The 12,728-nt window shown below is 39.8% G+C and overlaps 1 protein-coding gene across 1 annotated transcript in view; it reads right to left on the reverse strand.

Moving 5' to 3' along the window:
• The window catches only part of LOC127423495 (argininosuccinate synthase-like), a 48,095-nt gene that overhangs the window by 30,567 nt on the left and 4,800 nt on the right, over positions 1 to 12,728 (reverse strand). The window contains exons 3-8 of the mRNA XM_051667846.1: positions 10,442 to 10,510; positions 10,091 to 10,279; positions 7,997 to 8,053; positions 7,826 to 7,900; positions 7,155 to 7,225; positions 6,984 to 7,014 (exon numbers count right to left, since the gene is read on the reverse strand). Of these exons, the coding sequence (XP_051523806.1) occupies positions 6,984 to 7,014; positions 7,155 to 7,225; positions 7,826 to 7,900; positions 7,997 to 8,053; positions 10,091 to 10,279; positions 10,442 to 10,510 (492 nt within the window). The remainder of the gene's footprint in view (positions 1 to 6,983; positions 7,015 to 7,154; positions 7,226 to 7,825; positions 7,901 to 7,996; positions 8,054 to 10,090; positions 10,280 to 10,441; positions 10,511 to 12,728) is intronic.

The following is a 12,728-nucleotide window of genomic DNA, read 5'->3' on the forward strand; positions in this document are numbered from 1 at the left end:
AAGTGACGCTTAAATCACAGTGTCTCGGAGCTGGAGTTGTTGGTAAATTGGAAAGAGAAAACAGAGAGCTGATAAGAGAGTATGATTTGCATTTTAACTCAAAAGGGTGGAACGGTCTTAAGAATTTCGAGGTTTTTAAAGTAATTCAGCCACTAACTGTTGAATGAAAATAACTGATATAATATATATATATATATAATATATATATATATATATATATATATATATATATATATATATATATAATAACAGAGTAGGGAAAGGAAATGAGGCGAGACTGTGAGAGATGTCTTAATGACTTTACAAGAGCGAAAGGAGAGGCGAGACACAATGAGATAAGGCGAGAAAAGTAGAGACAAGGAGAGATGAGATGAAAAGAGAGAGGAGAAGACTTCAGATTGAAAGTGAGAAGACAGAGAAGAGTAGAAGACAAAAGGAGAGACAAGAAGAGGTAAGACCAGAAATGAGGAGAGATGAGATGGAACAATAGTAGAGATGAGATGAGTAAAGAAAAGAAGATAAATGATGAGAAGGAGATGATACAATAAGACAAAATGAGACAAGAAGTGATGAGACGAGTCCAGATGAGAAGAGATGTAACGTGAAGTGAACACAAGAGAAGTGAAGAGACTAAACCAGACAAGAAGAGACGAGACTAGATGAGAAGAGGCCAGGTGAGACGAGAAGAGACATGACGTGAACAGAAAAAAAGACATTTACATTTATGCATTTGGCAGATGCTTTTATCCAAAGCGACTTACAGTGCACTTATTACAGGGACAATCCCCCTGGAGCAACCTGGAGTTAAGTGCCTTGCTCAAGGACACAATGGTGGTGGCTGTGGGGATTGAACCAGCAACCTTCTGATTACTAGTTATGTGCTTTAGCCCACTACGCCACCACCACTACAAAAGAGAAGTAAAGAGACCAGACGAGACAAGACCAGAAAAGACAAGAAGAGATGAGAAGAGGCCACGTGAGACGAGAAGAGACATGTCGTGACGTGAAGTGACAAGACGAGACCAGGCGAGATGAGATATAGAGACGAGTTGAGACAAGAAGAGACGTGATGTGAAGTCAAGTCATTTTTATTTGTATAGCGCTTTTCACAACACACATCGTTTCAAAGCAGCTTTACAGAAAATCATGCACTAGCAGAAAATGAAGCTGTAATATCTATAAAGTCTTAGAGTCATCATTGTGTAGTTTGATTTAATATGATTGTGAATTGTGTATAATAATTAAATAATAATTGTATTTAGAAATAAGGTTCAGGCAGTGGCATATGAATTATCCCATGTCTTATGGTTGGAGATGGCATCAGTTCATCCTCTGAAGTACAGCGTAAAAGACTGAAGTGATGTCTGGCTGGCACCGGCTGTAGTTTGTCATCATCACTCAGAGACACGTAGCAGTGGAGTCCGACACCAAGCAGGAACGGAGCTGGACTGACTGGCTCTGGTGACCTCAGGATATGAATCCCGAGGTTGAAACATGGAAACAAATAGAATAATATTAGCGTAGATGCCATACAATTTATTGCAGAGTTATAGATCATTATAGATGTTTCTGGTTCCGGCAGACCTAACTAAAGCAGCCTTATTGTGAGTTGAAGGATAAATTAAGTGTATGTCTGGCTAAATAGATGAGTCTTTAGTCTAGACTTAAACTGAGTGAGTGTGTCTGCATCCCAAACAGTGTTAGGGAGACTATTCCATAGTTTAGGAGCCAAATATGAAAAGGATCTACCTCCTTTTGTGGATTTTGATATTCTAGGAACTATTAACAGGCCAGAATTTTGTGATCGTAATGAACGTGATGGAATATAGCGTGACAGAAGGTCACTTAAGTACTGCGGAGCTAGACTCATAGATTCAAAGCTTTGTACGTAGTTAACAGAATTTTTAAATTAATATGAAATTTAACAGGTAGCCAGTGTAACGATGATTAAATTGGGCTAATATGATCATATTTCTTGGTTCTAGTCAGCACTCTGGCTGCTGCATTTTGAACCAATTGAAGTTTATTTATTGAACTTGCTGGACATCCTCCCAGTAATGCATTACAATAATCTAGTCTTGAGGTCATGAACGCATGAATTAGTTTTTCGGCATCAGCAACAGAGAGCATGTGTCGTAATTTAGCAATATTTCTTAGGTTGGAAGAATGCTGTTCTACAAACATTGGAAATTTAATTTTCAAAGGACAGATTGGTATCAAATATAAGACCTAAATTCTTCGCTGTTGAAGATGATGTAACAGTACATCCATCGAGAGTCAAATTATATTATACCGGCTTATTTGTAGAGGTTTTTGGTCCAATCATTAGTACCTCTGTTTTGTCGGAATTGAGTAGAAGGAAATTTCTGGCCATCCAATCTTTTATTTCATTGACACACTCTACTAATTTGGAGAATTGTGAATTGTTTCATTGGGTTTAGAAGAAATATAATGTTGGTATCGTCGGTATAACAGTGGAAACTTATTCCACGATTCCTGATAATATCTCCCAGGGCAAGCATGTTTAAGGAGAAAAGCAAAGGCCCTAAAACTGATCCCTGTGGCACTCCATACTTAACTTTTGTTTGATCTGACAATTCCTCGTTTACACAGACAAAGTGGTAGTGGTCTGAAAAACAGGACCTAAACCATGCTAATGCAAGTCCACTAATGCCAACATAATTTTCCAGCCGATTCAAGAGAATGTCGTGATCTATGGTGTCGAAGGCAGCACAAAGATCTAAAAGCACTAAAAGTGAAATGCAGCTGCGATCAGATGATAAGAGCAAGTCATTTGTAACACTGATAAGTGCAGTCTCTGTTTTGTGATGGGGCCTAAATCCTGACTGGAATTGTTCATATATACTATTTCTCTGTAGAAATGAACATAATTGGGAGGACACTACCTTTTCTAGTATTTTCGACATAAACAGGAGATTTGAAATCAGTCTGTAATTAGCCAATTCTCCAGGATCAAGCTGTAGCTTCTTAATAAGTGGTTTGATAACTGCCATTTTAAAGTTTCTTGGGACATGTCCTAAGGACAGCGAGGAGTTAATAATATTAAGAAGAGGTTCTGAGATTACAGGGAATACCTCTTTTAAGAGCTTAGTTGGTATTGGATCTAACATACATGATGTGGCTTTTGATGTTTCGATAAATTTTATTAGCTCTTCATGAACTATGACAGCGAAGGATTGAAGTTTCTCGTGAGCAAAATTATGAGATACTGTTTTCTGAGGTGCTGTGACAGATGATTGCATAATTCCATTTATGAAGTCATTACTATTGTGCTGCGATGGAATATCTGGTTCAGTCGAGTCTTTATTCCTAACCAATTTAGTCACAGTACTGAATAAACACCTAGGACTGTTGTAGTTATTTTCTATGAGTTTGCTCAAATATGCTGACCTGGCAGCTTTTAGTGGTTATGTCTGTAGCTACAGACACTATCCTTCCATGCACCATGAAATTACATCAAGTTCTTCTAGACTTTTTGGCTTACTGAGTATGTGAGACAATTCTGGAAGATTATTAGTGAAGCTGTCTTTAGTGGTCGAAAGAATAGTTCTACCTGAACGATAGTGTGGTGTAGATTGAGTGACATTAGCTGATCGCAGCAAACAAGAGACGAGGTAATGATCCGAGATGTCATCGCTCTGCGGTAGAATTTCAATAGTATCAACATAACTCCATATGAATCGTTCGGGGAACAGACACAGTCTCTATATGATATCTAGGTGATACAGTCTCTATGTGTTGTAGTTTATGTGACCTGTGTGACGTCTCAAGGCAGCTAGCAGACGATCGGATTAACCAGTTTGTCTGCTTCCTGACCTGGGCCCCAGTTAGTCACATACTATCACTATTAAATCTATGAGCCAAATTACTAGAGAGGAGAGTGGCACCTTCCCTGGAGGGATGAGTCCGTCTCTCTTTAGCGGGTCAGGTCTACCCCAAAAACTCTTCCAATTGTCTATAAATCCTGTGCTATTCTCTGGACACCACTCAGACATCCAGCCATTCAGTGACACTAATATACTATAAACCTTGTCACCATGACGATCAGGTAGGGGGCCAGAGCATATTACAGTGTCTAACATTATTTTTGCAAGTTCACACACCTCTTTAACCTCATCTCTAGTGATCTCCGTCTGCCGAAACCGGACATTGTTAGTGCCAACATGAATAACAAATTTTAGAAAATCTATGTTTAGCATTAGCCAGCACTTGTAAATTTGATCTGATGTCAGATGTTCGAGCCCCTGAAACGCATTTAACAATGGTGGCTGGAGTCTCTATTACCATGTTCTTTACAATAGAATCACCAATTATTAGGGCTCTTTCAACATGATTCTCAGTGGGTGCATCACTGAGTGGGGAGAATCGATTGGAAACCCTAACAGGAATGGGAGAGTGCAGTTGCTTTGCTGAGTGAGTATGCCACTGAGACATCACCCAAATGCCCTGCTGCGGGGGCTCTACAGCCGGAACCAAAGTGTGTGTGTTGCTCGCTGTACTGCTCACATCCGAAACAGTATCTACCGGCTTCTCTTTCTCACTGACCTCCACTAGCGTTCAGATGCATGTCTCTAACTCATTAAACTTCTCCATCAGCCTGACTAATTCCTTACATTTATCACATGTGAATCTCTCACTGCAGATGGAAGAAGCTATAGTAAACATGTGGCATGTAATTCAGGAAGAAATAACATGAGCGGATGCCTTGACTTACTGCAATTGCTTATTGTTGTTGTTGTTATGGTTGTTCTTGAGTGGCGAGGGTTTGAGATTGATGTGGTTCAATGTGGTTCCTAATCAGCAGATGTTTGAGATTGATGCAATAATCCGTGTAAAACACAGTGGAGAAAATTAGTGCACGCAGTCGAGATGCGAGATGTAGACAAGCAGAAAAAACAGAAGAGAAGAGACCAGATGAGACAAAAAAAATAGAGTCCAGGTGATATGGGAAAAAATGTGACGTCACATGAAGTGAACAGAAGAGATGAGATAAAATGAGATGAGAAATGAGCAGACGAGACAAGACCAGAAGACACAAGACCAGAATAGGCCAGGTGAGATGAGAATAGAAAAGATAAGAGACGAGAAGAGAAGAGGCCATGTGAGATGAGAATAGATGTGAAGTGATAAGACTAGACCAGGCGAGACGAAAAGAGGCCAGGTGAGATGAGACGAGACATAAAGAGATGAGATGACACCAAAAGAGAAGAGGCCATTTGAGTCGAGAAGAGATGTGACGTGAAGTGAACAGAAGAGACCAGATGAGATGAGAAAAGATGAGACTAGAAGAGATGAAGAGAGGCCAGGTGAGATGGGAAAAGATGTGATGCCAGGTGAAGTGAACAGAAGAGAAGAGGCCAGGTGAGACAAGACCAGAACAGATGAGATGAGAAGAGACTTGACATGAAGTGAAGTGACCAGATGAGACGAGACCAGACAAGATGAGAAGAGGCCAGGTGAGAGGAGACGTGACGTGAACAGATGAAAAGAGAAGTAAAGAGACCAGACATGACAAGACCAGCAGACACAAGACCAGAAGAGGCCACGTGAAATGAGAAGAGACATGACGTGACAAGAAGAGGCCAAAACCAGGCGAGACAAAAGGAGACTAGGAGAGACAAGATGACACAAAGAGACAAGATGAGAAGAGGCCGGTTGAGATGGGAAAAAATGTGATGTGACGTGAACTTGAGAGAAGAGACAAAACGAGACTAGACGAGAAGAGGCCAGGTGAGACGAGATGAGACATAAAGAGATAAGAAGAGGCCAGGTGAGACAAGACGAGAAGAGGCCAGTTGAGACGAGATAAGACGAGACATAAAGAGACGAGATAAGAGGCCAGGTGCTATGAGGAAAAAAAAAAGAGGCCAGTTGAGACGAGACGAGACCAGAAGAGGCCAGTTGAGACGAGACGAGACCAGAAGAGGCCAGTTGAGACGAGACGAGACCAGAAGAGGCCAGGTGAGACGAGACAAAGAGACAAGATGAGATAAGAGGCCAGGTGCTAGGACAGCTAAAAAAAAAAAAAAAGAGGCCAGATGAGACAAGACGAGAAGAGGCCAGTTGAGACGAGATAAGTCGAGACATAAAGGGACGAGATGAGACAAGAAGAGATCAAAAGAGGCCAGGTGAGATGAGATAAGAGGCCAGATGCTATGAGAGGAAAAAAAAAAAAAAAAGAGTCCATTTGAGATGAGAAAAGACGTCACGTCATGTGAAGTTAACAGAAGGGAAGAGATGGGACAAAACGAGACTAGAAGAGAAGACAAGAGAAGAGGAAACATATGTTTAAATGATCATGTCTACAAGTTTTGAAACAAATCAAACTTACAAAATCAATCTAACGAAATATATTTACCATAATGATATCATATGCAATAATAAATAACGCACCTGTGAAAAAGCAACACTGTTAACTGTATAACCATCATATAAAACATTATTGCTTTTGAATTTGTTTAGATGAACCTCGTTCCTCCACAGTGTAAAGGAATGAAGCTCTCTGTACGCTGCTGTTAACAGTGACGTCTCAGTGTCTCATTGAAGTGTTTCCCCTCACATGTCACGACCCGGGACAAACAATGGCCTCAGCTGAAGAGCCCGGCACTCGAGAGGCCCGCTGGGTCACACTCGCCCGCTCGTACCCGCTCCCATGAAATCAGAAATTAGAGCGGTGCACTCTGATGACAGGTCAGTGTTTGTGTGTCCTCGACGCTTCCCAGGACCACAACAGACCATGAAACCAGAGAAACAAAAAACAGGCAGCCGAAGAGAACGAAATGTGTTTTAAGGGTCGAGGGTGATGACCTGGGTCACAGAGGTCACCTGTACGATCTGTGTGTTTCATCTGGGTGTAAATTAATTAATATTAGTGATGTTAACCAAGGCAAACTACCATCTACCATAATATTTATGCAGGAAAATTGTGGCTCTTCTCACTGAAATGTCAGGTGATCTCTTACCTTGGGATTCTCGAGAATTCCAGACTCATAGCTGTATTTGAAAAGACACATTTTTACCTTAGTCTTTTGAGCAATAACAACATTCAAGAAAAACTGTATCACGCAGAAAACAGACGAGAAACATTATTAAGACTATCAGATTTAATAAGTGTAAAGGTTTTATTTATTCACCTGATGTGCATGAGATTAGCATCCATACTCCATGGCGCTTTCGGAGTGACCGGTACAGGAATACCATGTTTCTGAGTGTAGAAAATAAGAACACAGACATTCAACGGGCTTCAAAACGTCTGAAACCACATTGAAAATCTGGGAATAAACTCGGATTTAAAACTTAAAATAAACAGAATCCCATTTGATACATTGCATATGTAAAACATTTATTTTATATATGTCGATGTATCAGGTTTCTGTATGGGAAAGTTTAATGATCTTATTGTGAAAGTTAATGTGCACTGTCATTTGAAAGAATAGGGACACTTTTGTAAAGTCGGAATGTGTGGAATAGATTTCCAGTCTAAAGTGACCCCAGGAAGAGTATTAGTCACTCCCACTAATCGTAAAAAGTAAGTGTACCTGCTTTTAAATCAGGGAGAAATAACATCCAACAATTCAATATTGAGGTTCAGTCGCTGTCCCTTATTAAGTGGTAATGAGCGCCACCTAGTGGTGTGAGTCAGTTTACATGGGGGTGTGTGTATTTTGTTAGATTTAAGGGAGTAACACACATTACAGTGGTTTCTTAAGTAATGTGAGATGGAACAATTAATGCTGCAAATCTGAATCAATGTCAGCTGCACTTTCATAACTCTCTCTCTATCATGTATTTGACAATACTGTACCTCTGCATACTCCATCAGGTCTTTTCTGCCACGGAAACGGTTGTAAAATTCTGGAATCCTCCATGGAGCGATGATCTGATGATTGACAGGAAAGTAGGCGGATCAGAAACTGATACATAAATAATAGTCTTAGATGATTTTAATCAATGAATTCTGATCATCACATCTTACCTTCACTTGAGGGTAGAGTGCATAACACGTCAGCTCAAACCGAATTTGGTCATTCCCCTGATAAAAACAAAATCAAAAAATACTTTTCAACTGAACAACATTAAAAATACATTTCAATTGCACAGCCCACGTTTTTTGGTGGTGTGTTAAGATCCAAGAATTTTGTTTGAGGGTTCAGAGTTTTATGTGTGATGTATTGGGAACTCAAATTTCATTTTGCCCCAGACTCTGTATTTTAGGCGATGGGGCCGTCATTAATATAGTGGATAGGTGCATAAAGAACTGGGTGCTGGCCAGTGTTATGATCGGCAGACGGGTTATTCTTAGGGGATGGAAGTCAGCTGGAGCGCCCTCATTTCGAGAGTGGTGCATGGAGATGGGGAGGGTGAGGAGATGTCTTACAGAAGGCTGGGGATCTGGGATTATCTGATAAAAAATGGGGCAGATATTTGGCCTTTTTGGAAGGTTCTTGGGGAGGGGCAGTGGAGAGGGATCTGTAGTTTTAAATGTGTGTGGGCAAAGTTTTGTATTGTTTTTTGAAAGTCTACTTTTATGTTTTTTTATGTTTCTAAATATTTATGACCACTGGGGTGCGTGTTTGTTTGTGTGTGTGTGTGTGTGTGTGTGTGTGTGGTGGGGGGGTGATTTTATATATAATCTGATTCCGCATTTTCTGGTATGTTTATTTAATTTGTTGAATAGAATCAATAAAAATTGTTAATAATACGGGGGCCTGGGTATCTCAGTGAGTATTGACGTTGACTATCACACCTGGAGTCGTGAGTTCGAATCCAGGACGTGCTGAGTGACTCCAGCCAGGTCTCCTAAGCAACCAAATTGGCCCGGTTGCTAGGGAGGGTAGAGTCACATGGGGTAACCTCCTCGTGGTCATGATTACTGGTTCTCGCTCTCAATGGGGCGCGTGGTAAGTTGTGTGTGGATCGTGGAGAGTAGCATGAGCCTCCACATGCTGTGAGTCTCCGCGGTGTCATGCACAACGAGTCACGTGATAAGATGCACGGATTGACGGTCTCAGAAGCGGAGGCAACTGAGACTTGTCCTCCGCCACCCGGATTGAGGTAAGTAACCGCGCCACCACGAGGACCTACTAAGTAGTGGGAATTGGGCATTCCAAAATGGGGAGAAAAGGGGATCAATTTCAATCGAAATAAATTAAAATAAATTTCAATTAAACAAAATGTAAAATACTTTTACATTTAAATCATGTATTTCATACATGAACTACAAGAGTTTCTTAAAGTAACAATTATTTTAATCAGATTAGATTTAAGTTGGTGTTGTAACAGTTAGATTGTAACAGTTGGTGTTACAATCTTTAAATGTATCCACTTCTAAAACAGATACACAGAAAATATGATAGGGATGCACTGATGTATCGGCCACTGATATTTCTCAGCCAATTATTGACCAAATTAAAACCATCGGCGCATGAAAACAGTGACATGAAACACAGATGACATAAAATGATTGCCATATATAAAGTTTATATTCATTTATTCTGTGTGTAATATACAGAAACACATACTAAGATAAACGATATCCGACAAATTAAAGCATGTCAAATATGCATGATATGAGTTCTATTGTTTAAAACGTGCAAAAACAAATGTAGAAGTGTAAAATAAACTTTTTTCCCCACATCAATCAAAATGTTTCTCTTTTAAAACTGTGGCCTGTCATGTGTTCAACAGATTCAATCCATGTTCCATGTCCACTGGAAATGAGTTTTTGTTACAACAGTAAAATGTACAACGTGATCTGATGACAAAAGGCGTTAACGTCGCGAAATATCAGTGTCAGTCTATAGTATTAGCCAAATATTTTAATATCAGTGCATCCCTATTATATAATGCTACAGGCAGACAACATTCCTAAATGTAATCTCATTCAAATCACTCAATTCTAAGACATTTGTGTCCCTCTAGTGGTGAAAGACCAGCAGAGTTTGACACTGTTTTGCCTGAAACATTAAAGGTAAAATGTTTAACTTAAGAATGTTCTACCACTAAAGAAATAAATAGAACTTTTGTATAAAATGAGATACAATATAAAGTAAAATATATAATGTCGCACCTTTCCTGTGGCCCCATGTGAAACAAACTGAGCTCCTTCCTGTTGGGCGATCTGGACCTGTCGGCGGGCGATACACGGCCGGGCGATAGATGTGCCAAGCAGATAACGGTCTTCATATATTGCGTTAGCCTGCACTGACGGCCAGATAAACTCCTCCACAAATTCACAACGCAGGTCTTCAATAAACACCTGAACACAAACATTTCTTTCATAAAGTACTTCTAGAAATGTCTGAATGGTCCCATAATCATTAATGCATCATGAAAACTAACATGTATTATATGTTTTAATGCATTTAGTGTAATTCATCTATGAGAGTGAATGATTGGTGTTTGTTTGATTTTTCATTACCTTCTTTGCTCCGAGTTTCTCCGCTTTCTTCCGGGCGGCATCAAAGTCCTCATCCTGGCCAATGTTTGCCTACAACATCACAATGAGGTGATTCTTAGACTTAAACTGACACCTATAGACATTTGGCTGGTCATGTGATTCTAACATGGCAGCCCCCATGAGGGGACCCTCCCAATGTAGAAATAAAAGTTTATAAGGTTACTGACACGACTGGAATATAATGTGAGTGGTCATGATTTTATTCATATGTTTTAAAATCACAATTAATTTCTTGGGGAACAAAACTTTTTTAATGAGGAGACAATTACTGAGTGCATCTTTAAAGGGGAAGTCTCTGTTTTACAGCACACTTGCCTACTGACACCTGGTGGTCGGTAATTGAAACAACACTACTGAGTGCTCAATTGAAAACAGAAATAACAACTGCTGAACAGTGAAATATATTGAAATACAGAAATTAAAAAGAATAGGGGGGTCTGTCTGTCTGTCTGTTTCTATCTATCTCTGTCTGTCTGTCTGTATCTGTGAATCTATCTGTCTGTCTGTATCTATCTATCTGTCTGTCTATCTATCTCTGTCAGTCTGTCTGTGTGTATCTATCTGTGAATCTATCTATCCATCCATCTCTGTCTGTCTGTCTGTGAATCTATCTGCCTATCTGTCTGCCTGTCTGTATGTTTCTATCTATCTACCTCTGTCTGTCTGTCTGTTTCTATCTATCTCTGTCTGTCTGTCTGTCTGTTTCTATCTATCTATCTCTGTCTGTCTGTCTCTATCTGTGAATCTATCTATCCATCCATCCATCTCTGTATGTCTGTCTGTGAATCAATCACTCAGTCAATCAATCAGTCTATCGTGTCTATCTGCCTATTTGTCAATCTGTCTGCCTGTCTGTATGTATGTTTATCTATGTCTGTCTGTGAATCAATCACTCGATCAATCAATCAATCAATCTATTGTGTCTGTCTGTCTGTATGTATGTTTATCTGTCTGTCTGTCTGTATCTGTGAATCTATCTATCTGTCTGTCTATCTATCCATCCATCCATCCATCTCTGTCTGTCTGTCTGTCTGTGAATCAATCAAACAATCAATCAATCATGACTGTCTGTCTGTGAATCTATCTGCCTATCTGTCAATCTGTCTGTATGTTTCTATCTATCTATCTCTGTCTGTCTGTCTGTATCTATCTATCTCTGTCTGTCTGTATCTGTGAATCAATCAATCAATCAATCAATCATGTCAGTCTGTCTGTGAATCTATCTGCCTATCTGTCGATCTGTCTGCATGTTTCTATCTATCTGTCTGTCTATCTATCCATCCATCCATCTCTGCATGTCTGTCTGTGAATCAATCACTCAATCAATCAATCAATCATGTCTGTCTGTCTGTATGTATGTTTATCTATGTCTGTCTGTCTGTATCTGTGAATCTATCTGTCTGTCTGTCTGTATCTATCTGTGAATCTCTGTCTGTCTATCTATCTCTGTCTGTCTATCTATCTCTGTCTGTCTGTCTGTATCTGTGAATCTGTCTATCTATCCATCCATCCATCTGTCTGTGAATCAATCAATCAATCAATCTATCGTGTCTGTCTGTCTGTGAATCTATCTGTCTGTCTATCTCTGTCTGTCTCTCTCGTCTGTCTGTCTGTCTGTATCTGTGAATCTATCTGTCTGTCTGTATCTATCTGTGAATCTATCTGTCTGTCTATCTATCTCTGTCTGTCTCTATCTGTGAATCTATCTGTCTGTCTATCTCTGTCTGTCTGTCTGTCTGTCTATCTCTGTCTGTCTGTCTATCTATCTATCCTTCCATCCATCTCTGTCTGTGAATCAATCAATCAATCAATCTATCGTGTCTGTCTGTCTGTGAATCTATCTGCCTATCTGTCGATCTGTCTGCCTGTCTATATGTATGTTTATCTATGTCTGTCTGTTTGTCTATCTATCTGCATGTCTACCTGTCTGTCTGTGAATCCATCTATCTGTCTGTCTATCTATCTAGCTGTCTTTTTTTTATTCCTCCACAAAAATGTGTGCCAGAGCATGTCTGTAAATTCAGACCTTTTAAACGTCTTTTGTTCCCAAACCTACCTATCAACAGTTGAAGTCAGAAGTTTACATACACCTTATCCAAATACATTTAAACTCAGTTTTTCACAATTCCTGACATTTAATCATAGAAAACATTCCCTGTCTTAGGTCAGTTAGTATCATCATGTCATCTATTTTGTGAAGTGCACCAGTCCCTCCTGCAGCAAAGCACCCCCACAACATGATGCTGCC

The sequence above is a fragment of the Myxocyprinus asiaticus genome, chromosome 3, assembly GCF_019703515.2.
Source record: "Myxocyprinus asiaticus isolate MX2 ecotype Aquarium Trade chromosome 3, UBuf_Myxa_2, whole genome shotgun sequence".
Classification (NCBI taxonomy): domain Eukaryota; kingdom Metazoa; phylum Chordata; class Actinopteri; order Cypriniformes; family Catostomidae; genus Myxocyprinus; species Myxocyprinus asiaticus.